Source organism: Lagopus muta, chromosome 12 (genome assembly GCF_023343835.1).
Source record: "Lagopus muta isolate bLagMut1 chromosome 12, bLagMut1 primary, whole genome shotgun sequence".
In the NCBI taxonomy this organism is placed as follows: Eukaryota; Metazoa; Chordata; class Aves; order Galliformes; family Phasianidae; genus Lagopus; species Lagopus muta.
Genome location: NC_064444.1, coordinates 3,212,112 through 3,239,799, shown reverse-complemented (window position 1 = coordinate 3,239,799; position 27,688 = coordinate 3,212,112). Strand labels below are relative to the sequence as shown.

The following is a 27,688-nucleotide window of genomic DNA, read 5'->3' as shown; positions in this document are numbered from 1 at the left end:
TTATTTTTTTTAAAATAAGTATACGAAAAAAGTTCGAAAAGTTCTCCTGTCTAGTATGAAATGTTTACAGTTCTCAGACTGCAATTGCATTTCAAGCAAATTCTCTTGCAAACACGATGTATCTGACAACAGCAGTGCAATTTGTTGTTTAGAGACAGATCATCTGACTACAGGCAAACTTGGAAAGCTTTCACATGTAGAGCTTTTATTTTAGCTTATTAGTGGTCTTAGATAGAGAACTCTGATTTATTGAGGCTTCTAAAGTATGCCTGGATGATGAGCATTGTATAAATAACACGGGTGTGTAGCCCTGAAAAAATCCTTCCTAATGCTTGGCTCAAGGTGTTGCAAAGAACATCGGAAACTCAAAGGCAAGTAAAATAACAAATGTCTTTGTGCCAACAGAAGCTGTTTAGTTTGCTCTGCATTCAATATTAGGTATTCAGCAAGATACGTAACTGGCAGAGACAAAGCTGAATCTTATCATTAGTCCTATTGAATGAATATTTGTTAATGAATAAGCTTTTGACTTTTGATATTCTCAAAACCTCCACCTCTGCCGTGATGTGCTGGAGCCAGCTGCATTGGCTTGTGCTGCATTGTTATACATCTCCTGGCAGAGAAAAATAGCGGCGTAACGTATTTTGTTGCTTTGCTTTGTGTGTTATGTTGACATACACGTGTATCCTATTCTTGGGAAAGCTTTAGAGCTAGGCTTACTTCCCTGTGTAAATGTATTTGATGGGTGATACTGGCTCCTCCAGGATCAAGCTGTCTGTCTCATTGAAGGTGTCACTTTCACCAGAGTGATTGGCATTTTTAACTCGGTTCATCCGAGACTGCAGGCGTTCATGTTCCTTCCTCAGCTCCGAGTAGGAATGGGAGAAAGTGTGGAATATTGATGTTGCAGGAAAGGACATGATGAGAATGCCACTGAGGATGCTGCTCAGAGCCACCATCTGACCTGGGACGCTCCGTGGCACCATGTCTCCGTACCCCACAGTGGTCATGGAGATGATGGCCCACCAGTAAGAGGCAGGTATGCTCGTGAATTCCAATACCTTGCCAGATTCGTTCTCGGCAAGATAAACCAAAGGAGAAAACAGAGTGACAGCCACGCACAGGAAGAGTAGGAGCAGGCCGAATTCTCGTGTGCACCTGCGAACGGTGAGGCCCAAGGTCTGCAGGCCCAAGGAGTGCCGGGCAAGGCGCATGACATACAAGATCCTCAAGGCACGTAAAACACGTAGCACCAACCCAACCTTCTCCAAATAAGTGTTGCTGCTTGGCCTGTCATCCGTTTCACTTGAGTCATCCTCTGCCAAGATGAGGGAAACGTAATAGGGTGAAATAGCCAAGAAATCAATGATGTTTAGGGGCCCTTTGAAGAACTGACACTTGCTCCTTGCTTGAATGAATCGGAGGCAGAACTCCAGAGAAAACCAAGCCACGCAGATGGTCTCTATGACGAAGATGTAATAGCACTTCTGGGAACACTCACCCTGACACACACAAAGAAAGGAGAATTAAATAAAAGAACAGTTTGCAAACCAGCATGTAAAACATTAGAGGAGCAGAAATGTTTATCAATTCAAGTCACCAGTATCAGAAATAACCAAATCCCAGCTAGCAGGTAGCTGTTTTTCAATGGCATATGGGGGTACTAAGCACATGAAATGTCCAGATGAAGAGATGTACTTCGTGCTTGTTTTATTTGCTTCTTCGAAATGAATGAAGCTCTTCTGTGAGTCTGAGAAAGGCTCAACTTTCCCTAAAGTCTGCACACACAGCCATAAGTTCCACATCAGTCTAACTTCCAGCTCTCAAAAAACGTATATTTGAACTTGACTGATTTATAAGTCTGCACAAAAATTAGCGTGTCTTCAAAAGAAAGATTAATGCTTGAATGTCTGCAAACTTCTGGTGCAGTTTAATGCGTGGTGCTTTTGCAAATGTTATATACTCTGGTGCAATTAAAAGTGGCTCAGAGTTATTCATTAAGTCATCTGGATCCTTGGCTCAGTTACATCATATACAAATCATGTTTCTTTCTATATGAACAAATATTGTATAGCTCCAATCTGGAAGAAAATAAATACCCCTCCAGTAGGCAAAACGTGCCTTGAAGACTCCTCTCCCTGTATTAAGACCCCATGCTGTGAGCAGTGCTTTCCCTGGTTTTGTTATCAGAGGAATTGCTTTTTACTTCCTCGCAATCACTTTTTTTTTTTTAATTTTCCTGAGCTTAAAAAATGAAATTGCTTTTGGTCTGTTGCAGTGAAATGAGGAGGAAAATGTAAATTAATTCCTGATTATTTTGGTAAACAAGAGAATACAGGAGCAGTTCCTGAAACAGTATTATCCATTCTCAGCCACATTTCACAAGCAGTATTGATTACAAGCTCTGCGGGAAACACATACCCCTATTACTAATTAAACTTGTCCCAGTGTTCAGTTACACTCTGCATTACAATGTGATGTTTTTGGAGAGCATCCCTTTGAGTTGAATTACAGCTTGGGAGAGAGCAGCTCTCTTTGTTCAGGAATTGTTTATATCCTGTAGCTCTAGCATTCTCACATGTTACGATCATTAGCTGAGACTCCTCAAAGAAAACTGTAATGCACCCTGTATGTTATTGTTATTATTGTTGTTATTTTACCTGGCTTAGCCTTCAGAACAGCATAGCTCTGTAGCACTCCTTGGGGATTTCCATCTTTCTGCACAGTAGAATGTCAAAATCATAATTTTTCACTTAAAAATAATCTCAGAGACTCAGTCCTGCTACAGTTATGTGTGGGTGATGAGGTTTAGCCCTGTTTGAAGCCATTGCCCTGACAGAGCCCGGAGTGCTGAGCTGTTCGCGTTGTTGCTGACTTGGCTTGATAAGATTGCCTGTGATCAGCAGTTGTGCTATGAGGTGCTCACTTTGCCTCAGCTCTGAGTTGCTCGTACAGTGCAGCCTGCACTCTGCACACACCCACCTCTGGTCACACTACTGAATTATTCATCGTTACCATCAAGATTTATTGTACCTTTTGTTAACTGGGCTGAATTTCCACTACATCTGCTACTTATCCACCTTTACACATCTACAGAGACACTGCTTTCAGATCATTGTGTAGCTTTCCCTATTCCTTCCTTCGAAAATGCAAGAAAAAAAATTGTTTGCTGGGAATTTTAACTGTTAAGATCTAGGACTAAATCTAGATCTGAACTAAACATGCAGTGTCACATTGCGGCATGGTAAGAGCTGGTTAGGAGCTTTATTCTCTCCATCCTCAGTTATTTATGTATAGAGAAGGCAATTTGTGCAATCAGCTTCCCAAAGGCATGTTTGTTTTTCAGCAGAACATCCTTCAAAGCAAATTTTTCATGAACATTGATGTGCATTTTATTTTCCTTTTGTGCACAGTTGTGGATGTAAAGGATGGTGAGTTCTCCCCTGTTAGCACGCTTTGTCTTTTTTATATGCTTTGCAAAAGACACTTGAGAAGTATATATGTAGAAATGTATGATTCAAATCAGTCTGTTGGTCTCTTTTTCTGGTGAGGAAACCAGGAGTTACAGTACAGTATCACAGTCTCTGACACTAATGCAGTGAATTCTTGGCTTCGTGGTTTTTTGGTTGCTTTTTTGTGTGTTTTTTTTTGGAAGATGGAAGAAGAAAGATATGTTTGCTTCAGAAATGCCTACATGGTATGAAGGCACACTGCAAAACCAGCCCTGTTTATTTCAGAGGGAACTGATTTATCCATGCAGTACAGTAGTTCTATATGGAAGTAACTCATTCGAGCACTGTAAATAACACAGCTGGGCTATCATCTCCCACCAGCACTATTTCACTCCATTACACAATGTAGCCATACCATTAGTTAGTCAATCTCTATACAACATCTGACACAAACGTTTCATACCTCGGCCTCTCTATTGTCAGAGTCTGGAAGGAGAGTGGAAGACCCAGGGTCTGTAGGATTTGATGAGAACAGGCTCACCGATGTCACACTGGGAGATAAATTTTATCCAGTATACTTGTATGAGAATACCTGCATTTATTACGTGTTACATGTGAGATGGTTTATATGGAATATCCCTAACACGAGTCATTTTGAAGATTCTTGATCCTTTTGAATATCCCATTCAGAAGTAGCAAATATTGGGACAGTAAGACAGGGAGATATACTAAATACCAAGGCCAATTTCTGTTTCTCTGGTATTTTGGATAATTTCAGACCTCAGAGTGCTCTGTGTTCCATTTTATTGTCCAAAACGCTGGTGGAATAACACAGTGATTTCAGCTGCCATATTCTTTCCAAAATACTTGTGTGTCACTGGTAGATCTCACGTTTGCAGTTGTTGCCAGCTTCCCTTTGGATGTCAACTCCTTCCAGTGAACTGTCAACTTGCAGGCCAAATATTCTGATCCATGAGGGGTGTTTTGCATAAATGGCCAATAAGGGAGTTTCTGTGGCACAACAGCTTCTATATCTCACCTCTCACTGAACAAAGCAAACGTATTTGGGAAATTCTCGTGATCAATGACTGCAAAGCAGAACAAAAACATTCCTCTGTTTCTCTAAGCATTAACCAGAGCGGAATTCTGGGCTATTATTTTCATATCAAATTTATCACCGACTTCTTTCTTTTTCTGTATCATGGTATAGTAGAACTTATAAAAGCTCCAGACTAATGCAGCACTGACCATGAGTGTGAGGGAAAGATGAGCTTTTATTTATAACTGGACACAAATTGTTTTGGGGTAGGATTTTTCAACACAACCTGAGATGCTTTGCACTGTTGTAGCATCAGCCAGCACTGACTGTCAGGGACTCTGATAGGAGATCAGTTAGAACAAAGCTAGCAGTCTGAGTATCCAACGCTTCATACATCCTGCAGATTTACTTCTGAGCAATGCAAGAATTTATCAGGATTTATGGAACGTGTCTCCAGCTGAAATTCTACAACGTATGGCATAAATGTAATAAAAAGAGTGCCTGGTATTGATCATTCGTATGAAAAGAACATTAGGTTCAGCAATGAAGGACACAATGATTTGTATGTAACAAGCTATATATTGAGCCTGATGGCTGAAATATTGAATGATTTCTTAGATTTATAAACCACCTCAAAGAGGTAAAGTGGCCATTTCAAAGTTCTTTAGCACCCAAGATAATAAGCAATTCATAGTTCCTTTTCATTATTGCTTTCTGCTGTATAAGGTAATGGTTCATTTTTTTGGGCTCTATTATGTACTGGGATGTTTATAATAATACAGTGAAAATGCTCATTTTAGGATGCTTTTACTAAAGCCTCTTTAGATATGAAAGAAAAAAAAAAGGCTGATAATAAAAAGTAAGAATAGCTGTGCTGAGTCTCATCAGCCCAGTGCCCATCCTGACAGCCTGAGAAACAAAAGCTTAAGCAAAATGGATCTTTGTAGAAACAATGAGAGAAAGTACTATTACTAATAGTGGAGAACATCGGGATCCCAGAAAGCTTTACTGCAGCCTTCATGCAGTGCCTTCTTTTGATAGGATCAGAGGTTCAGGAATTCAGCACCCTCTGATGCCAGGGTGATGCGTGGCATCTAAATCTCAATTGCACAGGTGACTTTACAGGAGTGAAATTTATTCCCCAACTGTGAATTCAAGTTAAATAAGCTTGAGATATGTGCCACTCACTAGATAAGATAAATCATATAAATTTCCAGCCAATTGCCCTCTTAGTTGACCAGGAAACATTAGTTACAGCATAATGACATCTAGGACAGTAAATAAAACCAGATCTCAAAATTATGCAGCACTATCATATTTTACAACAGACATAAATCTCATCTTGTGAAAATAATGTCTGTACATGCACCAATAATGGTAGCAGTGCCCAGACAGAGTGGCATTGCTCCCTTGTGGAATAAATACCTCGTCCATCCACCTTGGTTTTCAGATGCATTGTACTTGGTTGCACTTTATAGACAAGGAAAAACAGTTATTACTATAAACTCATTTATATATAACTAGATGAGAGCTGTTCTCATGCCCTCAGGACCTGCTCTGCACTGGCCATTTGTGACCCACTTGGTTGCAATCTGAAGCATCTTATAATTAAAATATGCTAGGGAAAACCTGTTCTCAATCATGACCTGATCACCAATTAATTTCCTACCACTGAAGATATACCTCAGTACCTTCTGAAGTGGATGTTTACCCTTTAATACACTGCAAGGTATTTTTAAATAAATGCTGAAGCAAATACAAAGCAGTGAGAGTGTATATTTTGGACACTGCACCTCACCAGTATTGGTTGGAACAGATCCATTCTTTGTAGTCCTCTGTAGAGCACCATGGAAATGAATGGCGTGATGTAGATTGTGAGGTAATGGCTGCCAGCTTACCAGCAAGCAGTATTTGGTAGGTTTCTGAACAGCAGTGTTGTGCACCCAACTGCTTATGTTGTGGCCGCGGTACCAACTTTCTGCCCTTCCGGTGGATGACTCTCAGTGGAAGTCCATTGGCAGCATTCTGAACCCGTTTTCCATAGTGTGTAATTTGGGATTTTCCACAGCATATAAAAGAGTGCTGCCTGAGATAAAGAAAAGGCAAACCTGCAGCATTGCTCGTGATCTCCCTTCTATGCTTGCCAGTTAATGCAGTTAATGATGATGTTAGTGATTTTATGTGTTTCATGTCTCACACTGTCCATTTCCTAGTTAAGTGTCCCAAGTTGCACCAGTGCTTGTAGAGCACTTGGCCAAGCACTGCTAGGTCAATATATGGATTATTTCAGAATCACATCATCCCTGCAGAGAGTAATGCTTTCAAACTTCATATAGGAAATCAACGTCTACATCAGCAATGTGTGCATGTGTTGGTTATCCAGCATACTTCTGAGAAAGGCAAGTAACATTACTTATGAAGCTGGGCTGATGAAAGTCCTTGAGCTGAATTAGGAGTCATGGTTGAATCACTGTGTGCAAATGTTGTTCTTTGTGGGATACCTTTATGGAAAGCAGCTGGCTTACCATCATAAAGCAAATGAGCAATGGACAGAAAGGGTCTGAACCTCTTCCCAGTTAGATCTACCCTAATGTAGCAGTGATTGCTTCGGAGTGAAGGCAGTTTTGGTGTTCAGTCACCCAGAAAACATTAAGCAGTCACTCAAAATGGAGCAGGGAAGGAGCTCAGTAAAGCAATATACATGACTCTTCTAATTCAGACTTCCAGTGGAGCCTGAAAGGAGTGTCCTTAAATACTGGTTGGCAGGACCTGGTCCTGCTTAGCACTCTGCATTTGAAGGACAAGCTGCCAGAATGTCATCTTTCACACCAGGAATGCCTGGCAGCATTACTGATGCAAGGTCACAATCCACATCTGCTGAACTTAGCCTGGTGTGTCCAAATGTTATTTACCACATTCAGATAAGCCAGTTACCACTCAGATCTTTCTGTCTGATCCACACGCCGTATGGCAGACAGTGGCCAGTGTCCATTGAAATGGCAGCAGATGGATCCAGGCTACCAGCCTGCCTTCTGCTGACTTGTGCAGCTGACAGCTACCCAGTGCTTAGCAGAGAGGCTGATCCCAGCCAGACTGACTGCTCCTGGGGCTGCCCACACAGCCCATGCAGAGCAAAACACTGCCCTGGATGTGGACGATTTAGAAGTAAAACTTGCAGGAACTTTCCTCTTTAAGCCCAAGGTTGACTTATTTCCTGGGCACGGTGCTGTCTTCCAGCCTTCTGCACTTCTCAAGGTTACAGATGGGCACTGCATCCTGATCTGGATCTTGTCCCCAGAGAATGCCCTCTGCATGAAAAAAATGCAAGCTGATGTGATAGTGAAAAAGCAAGCTTCAGTTCTTGCTATTGCCTGCCCACGGACTCAGGAGTGAGTCTACAAGTCTGGAGAGTGGTTAAGGTGGAGCAAAACACCTTTGTGTAGCTCTTTGTGCAGCTGAGACACTGAACCATCTCCCAGGTGTTCTTATCCCTCTCTGCAGCATTTTTACCATTTCTTTTGGCAGTAAGGTGATAATTCAGTTAGGAAGTCTTGTACCAGTCTGTGTTCCCTGCCTACCTGGAGCCGTGGGATCCAGCTGCAGTGCTGCAGGTACTGCTGAATCACTGCGACCGCATTGCTGCTATTATTTGAATAATTAAACTCCGTGCTGCTGAATCAAATGATGGTCAGGGAGAACTTGAAAAGCCTGTGTGATGGATCACTCCAGTACTGGGATTTATAGTTAGAGACAGATGCAATAAAATCAAAAGGTTTACTGCCTGCTGAGAGAGAGACTGTAACCTGATTTACAGGATGATAAGCTGGTTAAAGGAGTGCTGTGTATTCTGATCACAGAACAATTTTCCACTTACTTTGCTTTATGAGTAAGAAACTTGGACTTATGAAAACAATTACTAAACCTGGTACATTTGAGGAAACTAAACTAATAGTGGGATTATATGAATGTGGACATTACAAGAACGTAGGGAAGGGGAAATCATCTCTGTACCCAGCACAGGTTATCTCATCTGGGGAGTAAATGTAACTAAAATAAAATATTTCAATTAACTTTTATGCTTGGGTTCTTTATTCTGCAAACATTGTAAGAATCAATCTGAAGCATTTCAATCTGATTGGTGAGCCCAGACCATTTTATTAGGAGGGAGATGTGGAGGCATTATCTTTTATTTTTTTTCTCTAGTAGAAAATTTAGCAGCCTTCGTTTTGTAACTGTGAGGAACAGTACAGTCAGAATGACAAGGTGTCTATATGGGACTTAGGAGAAAGACTCAATTTCCTGTTTTACTTCTGATGATAGCTTTAGCCCTATTACTATTCCTTCTCACTTCTTCCCTCGCTGCATTGCAAGTTCTTTGCAGCAGTCTGTCTGTCTCTGTACCTGTGTACAGGCATTGAACTTGTTATAAATACTCACGCTAACAGGAGGAGCTGACACTGCAGGAATAAGTACAACATATGCAGTTCACAGCTCTGGTGCTGTGAAATTAATGATTAGATCTGCTCAAACATCTCCAGAACTAAAATACCCGATTCTAATTTGACTGCAGCAGTAAGAGAAACTTCTAAAGAATGTGCAAATTTGGGTGGTTGTTTGTTTTTAGTATTTGCTGCGTTACTCCTATGAACTTGGAGGATGCATTGATTTCACATAGCATGTTCCAATGGCAGAGGTCCTTGGCTGCAGAAGGAGATATCCAGTTCCCCAAAGAAGGCATTTATTAAATAGTCATCTGTGCTGAACCTCCCGAGGTGACTTTAGTGGAGAAAGCAAACAGGTTTTTTCCCATTGTAGCTATTGCAAACTTGAAAGCAGGAAAAGGAATTGTGATCCCCAGTGAGAAGCACATGTGCTGTCCCACATTGCATTTGGGTGACAGCCCACTGCAGAGCAGCTGGAGCTGCTGGGTGTCCCCCCAGGATAGCGTGCAAGCTGGGAGTCCCATGGCTATTGAGATACAGCCAAAGCTGGATGAAATTAAGGCGAACTAATAATGTCAGATTGTGCCTTCTAAACATTGGACCTTGAACTGGCAGAGCCAGCTTTTAAAAACCACTTACTCACTGAAATGGAGTGTCCAGAGTTTCCAAAGAAAATCATTCTGTGTGGCAGTGATGGTATACCGACACAGGTGTTCAGCAGCATCCACCCCACAGGTGCCCATTGGTTGTGTAGAGCAGGGCTTCAGCAAGGTAAACTTCACTAATGGGGGACGTATTAGATTTAATGCTCTATTTTGTCCCAGGTGATATCAAGTCATTTCCATATACTGATAAATTTACAGATAGACATGGACATGTACTTTTCTGATTTTACACTTTTAAATGAGTATTTTAAGTGTTTCTGAAAGTCAGAACTTTATTAATTTTTTGGCTACAGAGCAAGTCATTCCGGGCCATGCTTTGTGTGATTTATACCTTGCATTAGAAGATGCATTTGACCATAGAGTTACTGACAAATACCCTTCTTTGCACATATTCTCTGAGTAGTGCCCAGCTTTATTAATAGTACTCTGAACTGCTACTCATTGAAAAAGATATTACTCAGCAAAAGTCCTTTTACCCTGGCTAATCAGCTAGAAAATTCTTTTTTGATCAATGCTTAGCCCCTGTTATTTAAAAGCTATGCAATTGGTAGCCAGGGGTATCTGTCAAAACGCAGCTGTCTCATCCAATTTACCACAGGTGATTGTTTTTACCAGTTGGCCAAATTACACTTTGACAGAGAGTCTTGTCTCTGCAGACTGTGAGCAGTAGGACTGGGTTTGTACACCTCTATGTGACATTCTCCATAAGGATTATTATCTTCTCCAGTCACTCCCAAGTCCTTCAAGTTTTCCTTTAATAAATGCACTGAGGAGATTTAATTTTATTTGCAGGTTATGGGCAGGGCTGGAGCATTTTGCTCTAATGTCTTCACAGTGGATTTAATAGCTTGAACATTGAGGCTCTGTCTCATACGTGTCTATCTTCACACTGACAGAAATTCGCATGCTTTAACCAGCTAACTAAAGTTTGTGTTTAACCAAACTCAGTGTGATTTTTTATAATTACCCCATTTAGCCCAGGTGACAGTAACCCTCATGAAGCAAATATCTTGTCTGGTTTCCTTTGTCTCCCTGGGAAGTCCTTGCCTTTTCTCCTATAAAGTGCTGAAACTCTACTTTTACAGAAAACGTGTTTCTCAACAGTTTCCTCTGGGGTCTGAGCCAGGTAGGTACAGTGATACAGACAGCGATGTCAGACACTGAAAAACATACAACGGGGCCTCCAGAAACATGGCACAGAATGAAGAACAAATAATAAAATATGGTTCCATTTATTATATATCTGCTCTTTGTTGTTTGCCTGTTCCCCCCCCCCCCCTTTTTTTTTTCATGTTTTCTGGATTCTCAGTGTAATCAGTGACTAAAAGCATGTCGTTTAAAATGAATTAGAGTTCTACATAATCAAATGATCGCAGGAACTGGAACTTCAGAAAATGAATATACTTAGGTCCAAGATAAAATCATGAGGTCTGACGATGCTGGTTGCATCGCATGTCGGTTCTGTTTCATTAGGTTATCTGTGCAGTACAGAAAGCACTTACAAGCTTCTCAAGATCAGTTATGGGCAAACACAAAAATTAGTAGTAATGATGTCTGACCCCTCATTTATCACTGGAGAACAGAGGATAGATGTTTTCTTCTCTCTCAGCTGGGGCCATAGGACATCACGTCAGTGTGACCCATTGGGAGCTTCTGCACCAGGAGAAAAGCTGTGGTTGTACCATGCTGAGGTACAGCTAATGGGAATGTCTGGGGGTTCTTCTTTCTTTTCTTTCACTGACCCTAATTTGCTTGTCTTTCCTGAGGAAAAGACCTTGCTGCACCTTTTCTGCTGAGTCATTTCTCCAGAGAAAGCTGATTTCTGCGACTCATTAAAAGAAATCTCCTCCAAAAGAAAATCCCAAGGGTGCTTCAAAGCACAGTCCTGTCTGAGCCCTTCTGTGCTGGTTTTGTTCCATATTTCACAGGTGTAATGATGGTTTTTTTTCCCTTTGGATTATCTGTGCTGAGCAGTGCCTACTTCATTTGCACCTCCTGGATCCTGGCTGTACCTCTTGCATGGGACTGACTTTTGGGGAGACTTTAGCCGTGACTCTGATGAGCTCATCTTAATTCCTTCATTGGAAGAGAATTTCAGCTCTCATCCTAAATACAGTCTGTGATTCAGCTCAGCGCTTCTCTCATGCTGCCAGCAATACCTGTTTGGATCAATAACAGTGACAGTTCCTCACTCCCAAGTATGATTTCTTGTCTGCCCCCACACTCACATCTGCCTTGATTACTACATTTTGGTGATGCCGTATTTGCTTCCTTACTGAAGACAGTTTGCTTTCCCTTAAGAATGGACACAAATACATAGATAAAGCTGTGTGGCATCCGTTTCATGGTCAGACTCAGACCTGAGATAGAGCCTCACAGATTTACCCTTGGACTTTTCCCAAACTTTTGGCCTCCTTCGCTTGGGGCCGTTCCCTCTGGGCTGGGATTCACATCAGGCACTCACACGACACGGAACTGTTTGCTCTTCTATCTGCTTTTTCTTCCTGTTCCTAATGCCGTTTGAATATTCTGGCAGATGTGCACGGTGTCAGTTCCAGTGCCTCGTTCTTTATTTGACTTTGGGCTGCGCTCTGATCTGTCAGCCAGCCCCCGCCCTGCGCTCCCCATGCGGATGGCTCCATCCCTCCCTCTGGTTGCCAGGGTGATGGGCTTCCCCGGTGCAGATGCTCCTGCCTTGGCTCCTTGCCATCCCAGAGACCGGAGTTCTCACTTTCCCTCAGATGGTGAGGATTCCTGTTTGCTCTCCTGCCTGCCGAGGCAGCTTTTCTTCCTTCTGAACGAGCCCTGGCTTTGCACCTGCTAAAAGAACGAGTGATTTCATGTGCCTGCGTCAGCCTCTGAGTGAAATGGAAGTCACCTTGTATTATTTTTTCCTTTTCTTTTTTTTTTTTTTCGTTTGAATCTGATCCTCCTTGTGCTGGAACCCAGCCAGTTCTCATCCTCTTAGTGTGACAACTGTGATGATTGGAAAAAGGAGCCCCGAGTGGTACAAACGCACCAGAGGTAAAGCCTTTCTTGCTTGTATTTCAGAATGGATACATTCCAGTTCCAGTGTTGGTGACATTGGAATACAGATCCTTACAATACCTCTAAGCACCTTTATGCATAGAGGTTTAATCAAACTTCAGCTCAGAAGTGAATAAACCTCAGAATGGGACATCTTTAGATTCAGGGGTGAAATTACACGTTGTTCAGAAACTTTTTTGGAGGAGTTTGACTGTTTCTGTTGCAAGGCAAAAGGGAATCATGGGATTTTTAAATTCAGCCCACAGAACCAAAATTTGAGGTGTTGCATGCCTGCCCCAGGTTGCTGGTGCACGTCCTCATGCTGGAGTCGCTTTCAGAGGTCGGTCAGTGACCAGGTTTGAGTAACAAATCTCCATGCAGACGTGCAGTTTCCTTGGGAGTCACAACTGGGAAGTGGGCTTTTTCATCAGTTAAGCTCTGCGAATGGTTTGCTTTCCTGTTGCTAAAATGCTGTTCTGAAATCCCAGTAGGAAAATGCTAGGTATTGCAGGCTAAAAATTTGGAGATAGAAAATATTTGGTAGTTCACATTCTGCTTTTCCACAGGGTGTGAGCAGTATGTCTCACATACTCCCCTGTGCTTTCTCTGGCATAATTTTAAATGGTTCCAATAACCAGGCTTTCGATACTGTGCTCTGTGCTTCTGCGGCTCCACAAAGAGGTGCACTGTTCTAATGCCTTCAGTGTAAACTGTGAGATGTTTGCAACTATTTGGATAAATCTATGCCTTGGACCAAGCTCAGCCTTTGTGCTCTGCCCTGCACTTCAAGCACTCTCACTTTACAGCTTGTTTCAGTCCAGTCTGCTTGTTTTTAAAGTAGTGATACGGATGCAGGTCTCTGGGAAGTAAAGTTATCTGTGCTTTATAGAGGGTCCATGGAAAGCAGCAATACTTCAGTGACCAGATACCTTACAAACCTGAAAATCCTTCCCTTTCTAAAACACAGAGAATTAGCTTTAAAAGCACACAACATGTTACATGGTGCTGAGATCTGAAATAACATGTACTTCTTTTTCATGGCAAGTATTCACAAAAGCTTTTTCTGCAGCGGTTGGAAAACGACAACAAAATCCATCAGGCAACATCCATTAACAAAGTTAGCACGAAGCACTTCCCAGAGCAGGGCTTGTAATGTTTTTACATCTAACTCTAAGAAGGATGTGCTCTCTTTAAAGTGTTTCCTTGGAAGAAGCACTGGAGCAGGGTATCAGTTTTCTCTGCCAAAAGTAATAGCTGTGGAGAGCTGCGAGAGCACCAGACTTACTGCTGAAAGTTAGTAGTCTTCTTATGCAAATACAGGTTAATCAGTCCTCAGTTTCATTGAAAGACATCACATATCATAACATATCCTTGCTGTGGCTGTGCTGCCTTGAATTACTGCTTGAGCAATAAAGTAGGCACATATTTTTGCGTGGTGCATACCGTAATGTGCTATAAATGTGAAAATGTCTTTATTCATCAGTGCAGAATACTTTTGGGATGTCTTATCTTGCTGGGCAGGGAGTTTATTTTCTCACCACTTTCAGAAGGACAGTTTGCTAATGAAGTGAAGGATTAATTAAACGGATTAGTCAAAGCTATCTGATAAATTTGGGCGTTACTGCATCTGAAATAACTTTAGATTTTACTTTCCTCCATGTTATAATTGGAATAACAGATCTTTACAGTGCTGAAATACAACAGTATTATAGAAAAGATCCTTCATGTATGATACAGGCTTGGACAGTTTGCCCTGAATTACTGCAGCTGACCCTACTAAAAGGGTCTATATGTGGTTAGAAGTTCAGCTGGTATTTGATATTAGTGCTGCATGTTATAGAAAGTATTTCTTTTGCTGTTATGGACTGATTGCTTATAACCAAAGAGTAAAGTGTGCTGAAAACTCCTCAGTGTGAGCCGGAGAGTCTCAGTGTAACAAGTTTATAACTTATGCTAGCAACTGCTTTTTGGGAAGGGAACCCAATGCTATGTGAGAGTTCTGTCCAGAAATACGTTCTTGTAGTTTAGCTCACAGTTAGTAAATTATTTTGTTGAAATTATTGTTAATTGAACATCCTTTTGAAACTGACAGAAGTACTTTCAGCTATTACTGCATTTTCTGTTGTAGAAAATTACATTTCAGAGCAGTTTCAGATCTCATCACTATAGATTTTCTGTATCTGTTTTGTCTTTTTAAGGATGCATACCTAGCAAAGCAGACACACTTTAAATTCTACAGTCAGATCAGTTAAAGAGGACTTACTTACCCTGTCTTCTTCAGCTCTTAAATCCGGCATTGTGCTAACGCAAAGGCTTACAGCTGTGGTGGCCACAAAGAGGATGGACAGACAAGCAAAGACTTTGCCTGGGAGTCCCGACTGAGGATTTTCTACCATATCTCTGAGTCTGTTCATAAACTGCCCAAATTTGGTCTTCTCATCCAGGACACATGCAGCTTCTTTGCTCCTCCGGAGCTCCTCTTCTTTCCGTACCTCAGCCAGCTCCTGCAGTTTCTGAAATAATTTTCGAAAGCAGCAGTTCTCCAGGTTGGATTCCTCAATCCCCCAGTATCTCAGCTCCTCCTGGAAAGACAAGGCACACATGTCTCTTAAGAGCATCAGCTTCCCTGCTGCTAGAAAGCTGACAATCATCCCAAAAGCATTGGGGTTCCTGTCAAAGAAGAACTCATGGGTGTCTTCATCGTAATCATCACACAGCTGAATAATTTCTTCGTAGCTGCTGCAAAACTTAAGTTTGCTCAGTCTGGTCAAGGGAAATTCATCTAAAGTGCTCCAGGGTAGCAGGTATTTGATGCCTCCAACATTTATCATAATTTCTGTCTTTAGATCGACTGCAGAGGCTTGATCAGGGCGGTAAATCCTCCTGGCTCTTTGATAATGGACCCCTTTGACAGAAGGAGTTTCAACGGAGACAGGAAAGAAATGGCTCAAGGAATTACAAGAAGCGTAGCTAATGTTACTATAGTCTTGGTCGCTGCCTCCAGAGAGAATAGGCATCTCTAAGAGTTCTCACTGGGACATCCGAAATGGCATCAGACCGGGGTTATCTGCCAGCCAAAAGATGCGTGAGGAAGGAGAAAACATAGTAGAGGTTACTGCAAGAGAAAGGGTGCTTCGGGTACTTCCCTAAACCACCAATTTAATGAGTGTTTGTAAGTAAAAGTCACCCCTGTGCCTCCTCCTGAAATCTGCAGCCTGTGAATGCGATTTGCTTTGCAGCCTCATTGGTTGTCTGGCAACACACAGGCACAGAGGAGAGCTAAAGCCTCGTTCATAATTATCGCAAAGGGTCGGACGCCTGCAAATCCAAGCCAGAGCAGATCAGCCTCTGCTCTAAAATATCTCAGTCATTGCTGGATTGTTCATTTTCCAGCAGTTGTCTCATGGCTCTCTAATTTCTGTAAACCCTTGAATACACACTAACTTAACTAAGCTGCTTAATAGTTACTAGAGTGGTCAATTACCTGCCATCAGCTGGATGCAAAGTTCTTAATTGCTTTAACTCGAATGCTCAGATTCTAATTCCTGTTTTCTTCACTGCTCGCCTGTTTTGCCTGCCTCGCAGAGCCATGGCAAGGATTAACTAGTACATGTTTGTTCAATGCTCTAAGAGTAAACTGCTTTCTAAATGACAAGTATTCTTATCAGCTCGGTCTCACGTCACTGCAAATTACTGAGAAAATACAGGGAGCATTCACCCATCCTGTAGAAAACTTTGTTACAAGGACAGAAAGAAAACTACCAGCTCAGAGAGAAAAGCAATTGAAAGACACCCCCCTTCCCTTCCTTCTTTCAGGAACAAATCCCTGTTTTTGTTCATATTCTCCAAAGATTCACAGGAATTCATTACTCCAAGGCAGCAAACTACAAAAATCATAAGGAAACTTCCCCCAAGTTACTTACCACCGTGCCTTGGGCTGCAGCCCGCTGCCTGGCTTCCCCGCAGGTGAAGTATGCATGCTGCAAACTGGTCAGCTGAGTTACGATCCAGCAGAAAGACCTGGGGATGTTTAATGGTATTGATTACAAAAAAAAAAAAAAATAGAATTGCTGTAGCACTCTGGAGATCCAAGTCTCTTTCCTCTTTTATGTCCTCTAGAAGGGGAAAATATTCATACGTGTTCATATATTATATATTGTACTGATAGATCCTTTGCTCAAGAGTCAGTGTCCTGAGTGGCAGCTCCTCTTCCTGGGCTCATGGGGCTTTCTGGTGAAATGTGCTGAGCGAGAGCTGCAGGATCCTACCCCCTCTGTCTCTCCTGTTTCCCTTGGGACTGTCAGTGTGGTCCTGGAAGAGGAGGGGAGAGGGAAGGGGGAAGGGCTTAGCAATAATCTCTCCAGCATCCCTCTGTCTGTTCAGCAGGCAGCAGGCAGCAGCTGAGTAGGAACATGGAGACAGTCTCCGACTAATCAGGTTTGCTAATAAGTAAATTCTGATGAACCTACTTAATAAAACAATTTTAATCCCTATTAACTTCTGCCATTGTTGTGGTCATCTTGGCAACACCAGTCAAATTCCTCAGGAGCAGTTTCAATGTGCTATATTCCTCTTGAGACTGGGATTTGCTCTTAAACATTATTAGAGGGAATTGTTATGCCTATAGATGCTGGGCCTCTGCACATCACTGGCTGCCAGGAAAGTGCTTTCCTTCTATAAAGGAAAGGTTCTCTGTCTTGCAGAGAGCAGGTGCTGAGCACTCTGCAAATCTTCATTGCTTTTCCAACAACCACGAACTTTCTTCTCTGTCCTGTATGGATGAAAGGGAACAGCACATAACATGTTTCTCACCTTCTCATACGTGGCTATGGGGGCTGAGCTTGCTGTAAGGCTTTTGGGTTCTGTGTTGCCAGTAGGTCTTGGGCTGCCTCTGTCTAAAGTTGAGATGACATGAGTTTGACCCGTATTCTGCTTGCTTAGCTTCATTCAGAGGGTTCAAGTGGTCTGTGATCAGATCTTAATGACAAGTACCCTTGATGAAGTTCATAAATTCAGTAAGAAATGCCAGTTTATACCCAATGTGGCTGCAGCTCCTGGACTTGAATCCTATTGCCACAGGATTGGGTACATCTGTGGGATTTACGTGCCCACTGGGCATATGAATGCTCCATGGAAAGGCGTTTAGGAGTTTGTACCCCAGAGCTGTGTTTGCCCTGCTTGCAGCTGGTAGTACAAGGTGCAGCTGGAGCCCTTTGCTTGCCCTGGGCTACTTCCCATTGCGCTGCTGAGGTGAGGCACCTCAGAAGCAGATCCTGCAGCTGTTTATCCGTGCTGAGAAATGCTACGGCACAGTCTGGAACAGGAAGCCTTTGCTAATTGGACCTGTTGGCACATCTCTCTTGGCCCACGTGGTGCCCAAAAGATTAACTTCTTATCAGCCGGCACCACTGGGGTTTACACTCAGGTCCTAATTATGCCATCCACTGAGAAAGGCCAGATAGATGCCTGAAGGCAACTGAGTTCTGGGAGCATAGCTCAAAATCACTTAAATCCTACCACCTTTGTGCGAGATGCAGTTTGCTCTGCCTATCAGCTTTTCTTATGGATTATTTCTTTTCGAAGAAAAAGCAAACCTATTCTAATTAAGTTTGGATGGATTGTTTCACAAAAGGATAAAACCAATTAGCATTTCCTTCTCACCTTGAGAAGCCCTTTAGCAACTGATAAAGGTTGCATCTCTGAAACCAGCTGACAAAAAGGTGAATAAATCCAAATCAGTGAGTAAATATTATACATAATTCAGTAATTTGAGTCTTATTCTTATTTAGTAGGAAATGCATGTTTTTGAAGTTTACAATTTCACCTTCAGTACTGGGCACCCTGATATTTGTTTTACAGGGACTTGGAGCTCTGGCTGTGGATACATCATGGCCTCATTGCCAAAGTATCTGTGCAGAAGATCCAGTACAGATCCTCCTTAATAGTTCAGCATCTAAAGCTGTTAATGCTGAGACCACAAAACTGAAGTCTCTCTCCAGGTGGGAAAGACTTATTTCTGCATCAGTTCAAACCTCTGCTGACTTGCTTTTGTATATCTTTTTTTCTTTTCTGTAATTACAGCTGTAGTTTTCCTGTTAATTTCCCTTTGAATTTGCCCTATTCAGAATTAACATCAAAATCTTTGTTCTTTTTTTCCATTCTCTAGTTCCCCTTTGCTTTCTGGAATTGCTCTCTCCTTGCTCCTTAGCCATCTGGTCAGATCAGCTTCTTTTACATGCCCTTCATGCAGTTTCCATATGCTTTATTTATTTGTTGATGTGAACAACTTTCCTGTCTCCTCCCTGTTGTTTCCCCCCTTTTATTATTTTTGCCACTCTATTACAATGTCTTAGACCTGCCTCTCATCCCCTTTTACAATGAGGCCGACAAACTGCAGCTGAGAAGCAAGCTGAGCAGAGGTGGTTGTTCTCTAGAGAGCTCCAGGGACAAGGCAATTGCATGCTGTTGTGTAAGTCTCTCAGATAGGTTAAGCCTAGCCCTGCATAAATCAGGGGTAAAGCCTCAATCTTGGCTATATATTATTTGACAGAATTCAAATTTAAGTACTCACAGCAGAGATCTACTAGGATGGAACTTTGTGGGTATGATGGTGCAGCTATTGCTATGTCCCTTTGAAACGCAGAGAAGAATCTGCTAAAAGGCATCCATCACAGTGAACAGGTTTTTCCCAGGTAGTTGGATAATGAGGTCATTTAGGGCATTAGTATTTAGGTGTTGTAATGGTTAATTGCTATAGAAAATGGGAAGTTCAGCAAAAATCACTGGCTGTAATACCTTGCTGAGTGCTGTATCAAGCAGTAGATGTATACAAATTATGTATATATATAGTGGGGTTTTTTTCACCAACCACACAATAATACTGTGGAACTCATTGTGGTGAGCAGGATTTGGAAAAGGCCTCAGCAAGTTCATGTGGATCCAACCTCTGACACAGAAAATCGGTAGCCTAAGTTAGGTATTGTGGTGGAAGTACTGCAGTGGGCACAGATGCCCTTTTCTGCTCTTTCCAAGGTTTCTGGTGTTGTACTGGGGGGCAGCACAGACACTGGCTGGACCCTATGGAGGTGCCTTTATACTGAGAAACCAGAGGAGGTTGGCCTAGACTCTGCTAGGTTGGCTGTGCTTTTCTGAATCGATCGTGCACTCATTGTTTGACAGTATTTTTCCATTAGAACAGCAAAAAACTGCTGGAGACAAAACTGTGTGTATATGTATGTATATCCCAGACTATATATATTCCAGAGTAATTATGTCTGCTTATAACACGCAATCTTAGCAAGAGGTAGAATGTATGCTTGGAAATTGTATATACTTCCAAGTCTTCCAATCATTCTGCAGGTAGCAGGTATGTAATTTAATAAAGAGAGTGTTGTTAATCTTCTCTTTTTGCTTCCCAACTGGGCTTTTTGTAATACTTAAATATAGTACGAAGATAATTACTTTCCTTGGCACCTGTAACTGATAATGAATTTCAGGCTTTTAAAGTCAGAAAACAAAGGTGTACATCAAAATAATTATTTAAGGAAATACGAATGCACTGAAAAAAATAAGCATATAAAGGGGAAAAAAAGAAAGAATGGAATAAATTCACTTAAAAAACCTATACTGTTTTCATTCGTTGGCTTAGAAATTAGCCCAGCACTGAATGTTCAGTTGGTGCAATTTCATCACTAAATGGTTGCATGCTTTTTTTTCTGTCAGTTGAGGCCTTTTGTGCTCATGTGGGGATTTGTTCTCTAGCACTCAGCCTTTGTGTACACCTGTCCTTTCCCAGATTCTTTTTGTTTGTGCCTTATGAATTCTTCTGTTCAATAAAATACGTATTTTTTTCATTTATTTGCAAAATAGTCGGCGTGAAATTGAAAGGAGCATTTTAAAATTCACTACTCAGTAGTTAGCATGTGTGGCTGTAATTGGATTTAGATAGCCTCGTTACATGGAAATTCAACATCTTTTCATATCCTCATGTTATTCAGTGGACGTAAAGAAGAGCTTAGCCTTCTTTTCTTAGTTCAATTATCGCATCACGTATTGCAAGGTAAACTTTCAGGATTTACGCCAATATTTTACTCAGTCCAGCAATGTTAGCCTCATGTTCCTGTTTATTCCTTCATAATTTGTCTTTATGGAGCAATAGAAATGGCCTTTCTTGCCAAATGCCTAGTTTGTATGGATAATTAAACTGACAGTAAAGGGCTAGATTCACCTCTTCGTTATTCAAGCCTTAGCGAGTTGCAGTGTTATTGATTCCAGTGGAATAATGATAGCGTTCGCACAGGAGCGTGTGGTAAATCAGGCTGTGATACCCTTGATTTGTTAAGCACTTGTGTAACATATTGCTTGCTCATCCCAGCATTCATAAACGCCAGTTATGATCCAAGCTCCTGATGCACCACAAACTGTCTCGGAAGACTGAGTCACACGTACTGGGGCAGTGCTTTCTCCTTTCTCTCCATCACTGTCTTTATAAGTTGGTTTTCCTTTGCCGAGTTTGATGAAAGCCAGAAAGTGCCAAAAGAGCCAAAAAGAGCAAAATACTACTAAAGCCAAAGAAATATTCAGAGCTTGTATCAGATATATAAAAGTATAGTGAGGTTAATGATATATAACGCACAAATTTCCATGTCCTTTCACTTGTCTCCTTGCACAAAGGCTGCACCTAGAAATTAACTTCAGTTTTATTACCCTAAGTTTTCTATGCTCATCTCCTCTGGACTCCAGAAAATCATACCTGTTATGTATGGTACACAAGGAAAATGATTTCAAATGGATGATCCTTCCTATGTCAATCCATGTTGCATTAAGGCTGAATCACCTAGGTTTAAAGGATTGGAGTGTGATGTGGCATGGGCAGAGGAAACAAAACTAAAATGCCATGGCTTAGAGCTGAGTGCTGTTATCTATTCACATAGCAAGAGATGCTGAGTCGTACCCAGGTAATCAGAGAGCTTGAGGGAGAGACAATCTGAGGCCTTTCATAACCTGATCTTGAGAATAATTCCCTCCTGCTGTCAGTTTTGGTGCTCATTCTCACCCTGAGCGCCACAAACAAGTAGCACATTTCAGAAAGAAGCATTTCCACCATCTCTGAGCACCAGTCCATTAGGAGGTGCCAAAATGTTTTATGGGAAACGTGTGCAACCTTCCCTTGCTTGAGTTCAAGCGAAAGGGCACATCTGTCTGGCTGCATGCACATCAAGGAAAAGACTGATGGGCTGCATGTTTTTCCTCCCTGAGAGCCTGGAAGCTGGAGGAATTAAAAAAAGTCCCTGGTGATAATAATCAGCACGAGTTTGCTGCTAATAAATAGGAGGTTGCTTCATTTTCCCTCTAACTGCAGGTAGATTTACATTGTGTGTGTTGATGCATCTGTAAAATAGAGAACATTCAACATCGTAAAACCTTTGGTAAAATTAAAATTGGAAATCATGTAAACATTTCTTTTTTCACCTAGTACTTACCATTTCAAAATCCCAAAGCATTTATGAATCACACCATTTTCATGACTGGTATTAAAACAGTCATTGCAATGATCAACCTGAGGATCTTCGAAATACCACAAATGCCCAAAAGAGCATACAGATTTTGAGATGCCTCCTGCTACAGCCAAAGGCCCTCCACAAGCCTGATATTTGACTGCCATTGGAGTACCTGGATGGTTATCTTTATCATTTTCATGCATTTCTATAGTCAGTAAGAAGAGATGTGACTAAGATAACCTTTGTTTCATTGAGGGGTTATCTACACAGGGGGAGGTTGAAAAGAATAGCATTTGTGCCGCCGTATGACTTAGGGAAAAATAACACCTGTTGAAGGATTAAAAGAGGAAAATGGGCAAAATAAGGTGTTGCAGATCTGCTCTGAAGAAACCTAACGAGATGTTTCAAATGTCTTGAACACCGTTCTCTGCTTACAGGAGGGCTCACTTGGCAGTGTATGTATGTCTGTGAGTACCACTGATATTGGAGATCACAGGGTCATGGGTGTTTTTCTGTGTCCAAAACACAAACCTGACTTAGTGTGTACGATAAGATGTCTGCCATCAGGCGATGCAGTACTGAAAGAGAAAAGGCAGCACTGTGGTTACAAAACAGAAGTTCTCTCCTTCTTACCTTTGTTAAAATCATCATATGTCATCCCAGACACATCACTGAATGCCTCTAAGCCTTCATTTCCTAGTCATAAATCAAATGCATATAACCCCTGTGGTCCTGTAAGGAGAGCTCTGTTATTGAGACAGAACAGCAAGCTCCAATTACTGGGGAAGGACAGGAGCTATTAAAAAGTTGGTCTTCAACTAACTATGCTCAAGAGGACTGTTTTTAATAGGTAGATTAGTTACTGGTAACAGTGATCATCTGTAGGTACGCAGCTCAAGAATCAGGTACAGCAGTGCTTTTTGTTTTCAGTCAGAAAACAGAAACATTAACTGCTGTGATGAGCTGCCAGATTAAAACGTGAATCACTAAGCAGGTGAGGTGGGTTTGAATACTGAATATCACCTGTTTTCTTTCCTTCTTCTGTTAGGATTTATATCTCAAATCATTTAAAAGTTGCAAAGGAAAGTCTGAAAATATGTTTATAGTTGTTACTGGTGATTGATTACTTCATCTACTCTTTTTCTAATATCATACTGTTCAAATGAATTACCATACAAATCCAGTTCTGCATTTATGATGCATTAAATGTAAAAAAAAAAAAAAAAAAAAAAATCATTTTAATCATGGTTTCTCCCAAGGCTTGAGACCTTGCATTAAAACACATTATACATAAAAGGCATTGCTGTGCATATTGTACCACCCAGTTGTTGAAAGTGCCCTTAAGCTCTTTTTAATAATTTAGCCAGTTCCTTATTGATATCTGTATCTGTTTTCACCAATGAAATGTTAGCTTCATTCAGGCTAAATACAAAGATATTATGATTTGATCATATGAATATAAAACTGATAGAAAAAGATTTTGTGCTTGCATTTTGGTCTCTGTAAACCCATGAGATGTCCATCCAGTGGGCTCTGAGTAGCTGTTTAACTTTTCTGCGCTGGTTTTGGGTTTTCTTTCACTTGCTTTGCTGAGAACATTGTTAGTGAACCGCTCACCATTGGGTGCGAGCCCAAGCTCTTCCCTCCAGCCTCCTTTTCAGACCCATCTTTCAATCTGTCTGAAAACTTCCACCCAAGGACGCAACTCTCTCGGCCTGCAGGACTACAGGGCTTTGGTAGTAAAAAGATTCAGTAGTGCATAACCTGTATCATGGCTGCTGTCAGTAGATGGGAGCTTTGTCAGCCCTTCCTGAAGAGGAACTTTAGAATTACTGTAAGGTACGTGAGGGAGTTGCCTTGGCATGCAAGGATTGTGCGAGGATTGGGAAGGTTCAGGTGCCCCCTGTGAGCTTCCCCAGCCATTGCTGACATCCTGGCCATTCTGTTTTGCTTACTGGTCTCTCTGTTCTCAAATCTGTATTCCCTACCTCCTGCAGTCGTTCAAAGTCACAAGGATTTGCTATCTGCAAGTGCTGAAACACTGAGGGGAAAAATAATCAGAAAGTATTTCATTTGTTGTAATCTTAAAATTATCAACACGGTGATTTGGAAAAGGTCTGACTGCCAGCGACTGGGCAACGAATGGTGTGTGACTCACATCTCTAAACGAGATTCTGTTGTAAACCTTACAAATATGCGTTAATTAATGATAAAATCAAAGGAAATGTCTGGAAGGATAGATAGAGAGACAGTGATGGAGCTCGAGAGATTAGAGAAAATGGTAAGCATTAATAAAATTAGACTGAACATAGGGGAAAACAGACTAATATGTCCAGTTTGGGGGATAATCTAAAGGAAAAAAGAAATAAAGTAGGAAGAAAGGTTAATGCAATGCTTTCCAGACACTTCCCAAGCAAGTGTCTGGAGAGCAGAAATGCAGCTTGGTTGTATAATATGATGGGATAGCATAAAGCAAACGTCATTCCATTCATGTAGTCCATCCAACTAGTCAAAAGATGCTTGCAGAGTTATTTAACAAGATGATGACATGGATCATGGATTAAATTGGAGTAGTGTTTTCAGTTTCAGTTTGAATTTTACTGTTTGAAAAGGACACGTAGAATGGGAAAGGGAGAGTGTTTGCAGAGCTAAATCATACATGAAATTCTGGTCTTTTAGGCAAAAGAATGGCACACACCAAACAAAGAGAAAGAACAGAAGACATTATCAGTAACATGGTAACCACCTGTAGTTGTTGAAAGGGTGTTAACATGAAGTAAAATGAATGGTTAAAATAAAGACACAAAATGTCAGTCTTGATGTTTTGGCTGGACAAGAGAAAATGCCCTAAGGTCACTTAGGCTACTGAAGAGAGGGGGACTTCTCTGAGGAAATCTCTCTGATACATCCTGGTGGCCCTTCTGCAGAGCTTAAATGACAGCTGCTCCTGTTTCTGCAATGCTTTCCTCCTAGTCCCTTTCAATAATTCATATTCATCTACACCTCAGTCCTGTTCTCCTTTTCATTGCTCCTTTGATAATTAAACAATGGGACAGGGAAGGTATGTGAGATGCTGAAATATTCCTGTGACTCAAAATACATCTGACATTCAAGTGAGGTAACTTAATTACCAGGTGGGTTCTTATTGCCTGCCTGGGAAATAACTGGGCAGTTGTGTTATGTATAACTGTATGGCAGAAAGCAAGAGGGAAAAGGGAATTTGAAGGCTCATTGCAGCAGAGATATTTCTTCGTGTACTCAAGTCAGAATTGCTGTAGTTCATTTTAACCAATTTCACATAGAACAAATGCAATATACATGGCTCTGCGCGTCCCTTTTCTTGGAGGAAGCAAATATTATCATCAGATTTAGTTGAAATGTTTTTAGCCTTGGTAAAAATATTTTGGTTCAGACATGGGCTGCAGAAACTTTCTTTCCCTGCTCATTCTACATCAGAGCAGACAGTTTATTTACAGACTGTGCACTGATGAATTCTGTCTCCAAGATGTTGCTATTTAGAGCTTTCCTTTCTAAAAATGTTATAGAAAGACTTAAATATAGGGTATTACTTCATAAAGATCTGCCTCAGTTAACAGGGGAGGCTGATTTGAAAAGTAGTCAGTCCATCAGTCCAACCTGTTTGTTTAGATAGAGGAAAACATTTTGATTAGAATAAAATGCCCCAAATTGCCGTAAGGTCATAGGTAGCTCATCAGCAGCAGAAATATCAGTAAAGTTGCTCAACTACCATTTCTGATGGCCTGCTTCAACTCCCTGGTTCCTAATCACACACCCAATGAGTTTTCATAGCCCTCCACCCCTCTGATTGTTGCTGTTGTTTGTTGGTGCTGCCATTTTGCACTACTTTTGCAGTTTCCTTTTCACAAGAACTTCCACCAGCCTGTTTTCCTGCCGGGCCTCACCTGGATGTATCAGTCCATGCTGATGAATCTATGCATTACAGCACAGCTTTTCATTCGTTAGCTGACAGGATGGTGCATTATTGTTTGTGTTCTCCTCTGAGCTCTGCATCACACGCTACTGCAAAAGCTTGAAAAATCAATGCAGGTGCTAACTTCCCTGATCTGTAAATGCATCAGAAGATAAAAACAGGGAGAATACTTGAGATGCTGCGATGTCAATGAAAGATTAGCAGAGGGCATGAATTGAAAGCAGTCTACTCTGAACAGTGACTAAGGTAAAAATTGTGCCACTTTACCCAGCACCTCTGATTCCTCACTTGAACTCAGAACTGCTGCTGTTACTGACAGTGCTGCTCTCCCTCAGCTTTGCACAAGCAATCCTGCAAGGAGAAAAGCAGCTCAATCATCTTCCTTTTTGTGCATCGTCAACAGAATTGGTCACACAGTTCAGGCAGAGCTCTGCGATGAGCTAAAAAGGACCCAAGGACGTGGAGGGCATAGCTTGGACTGCAAGTTCTTCATTATTCGTGGCATGAGAAGGAAGGGACTAAACATGATTGGGAAAAGGAAAAGTGGTATAATATCTTCCTCATTTCAGAATGGGTTCTTAATTTTATGAAATAGCTTTGTGAAGCTTCATAGCCCAGCATAGCTTGGCAGCAGGACTTTGGAAGGACTCCGTTTCCAGGTCCACATTTGGGTCAGGCAGATAATTATTTTACTGTTACAGAAGTGTTATCTCTTAATGCATGTATCATTCATGTATCTCATAATCTAAATTCCAACTCAAAGGACGAAATATTTCAGGGTGCTGGAATACAACCACCTCTGCAACACGTCTATCTTACCATCTTCTTCCTCTGATGTTTTTGCTCTATTATGGTTCAGCAATTTCCAGCAAAAACCAATATTTTGTTACACAAGTATCATCTAGAAATCAATGCTGTCTCTCTTGCCAGCAAAGACAAGATTGTTTTTGCTATTATGTGGTCATTAGTGGTGTTGCAGCGGAGATTAAGAATCCAAGGAATAGACTTGGACACCCTCTTGTCTGGTAAAAACATGGGACAAACAGATGGTGCTGTGTCAGAAAGCTCACCCTTGAAATAGATGCAAGAGACTATGCCAGGAGCTGTGGTTTGTTTGGCCTTTGGTACTGTTTGAAAACATTTTCTCTTTTCAAGGCAAAATTGGGTCTCTGGTTTCGCTGAGAGACTCCCATTGAATTCCCATATCATTAATTGGCCAATTTGCCAATATATACATGCAATATAAGGAGTAAGCATGCTCACCTCTGTCCCAGGATTACTCTGTTCATTCAGTCGTACAAGATGCTGTCCTGTTAACTGTTAGAAACTGTTACAGGGGCAGGACAAGCAAAGTGTGTCAGCTCTTGTTCCAGAAAGAGACCTTATCTTTTCAGGCCAAGGCCAAAGCTGAATGTTTTAGACTACAGTAAAGTAATACTGAGCTTTAGATTGTGTGCAGAAAAGTCTGTAGGGAGGGAATGTTAATATCATTCATATCTTCAACTTTAAATTCACTGCAGGCTGTAAAAGACTCTTTGGCTGATTTTAGCATATCTTAAGCTGATGAGTCCTTTGAATTGTGGGCCCTTCCAGAATCTATTTACTATGGAC

At 41.4% G+C, this 27,688-nt stretch overlaps 1 protein-coding gene across 5 annotated transcripts; it reads right to left on the bottom strand.

Moving 5' to 3' along the window:
• Positions 1–27,400, bottom strand: KCNG4 (potassium voltage-gated channel modifier subfamily G member 4). 5 transcript variants are annotated; one of them, XM_048958873.1, is made up of 4 exons: positions 16,894–16,943; positions 16,549–16,645; positions 14,893–15,692; positions 1–1,502 (listed from the first exon to the last, which is right to left on the bottom strand). In XM_048958873.1, the coding sequence occupies exons 3-4, from the start codon at positions 15,640–15,642 to the stop codon at positions 717–719; spliced, it is 1,536 nt and encodes a 511-aa protein (XP_048814830.1). In that variant the 5' UTR covers positions 15,643–15,692; positions 16,549–16,645; positions 16,894–16,943; the 3' UTR covers positions 1–716. The 5 variants fall into 5 exon arrangements, with proteins under 5 accessions (XP_048814830.1, XP_048814829.1, XP_048814831.1 ...); XM_048958875.1 differs by lacking the exon at positions 16,894–16,943 and adding an exon at positions 27,341–27,400 and having other exon boundaries at positions 2–1,502; positions 14,893–15,207; XM_048958876.1 differs by having other exon boundaries at positions 3–1,502; positions 14,893–15,207; positions 16,764–16,990.
• Between the last annotated feature and the right edge of the window lie 288 nt (positions 27,401–27,688).

Bases quoted from the DNA above. Each gene is read 5' to 3' on its own strand.
- KCNG4 (XM_048958872.1), bottom strand. From the start codon at position 15,642: ATGCCTATTCTCTCTGGAGGCAGCGACCAAGACTATAGTAACATTAGC. The intron at 1,503-14,892 runs GTAAGTAAGTCC...TGTGTGTGTCAG, and splicing joins TAAGAGCTGAAGAAGACAGG to GGTGAGTGTTCCCAGAAGTG.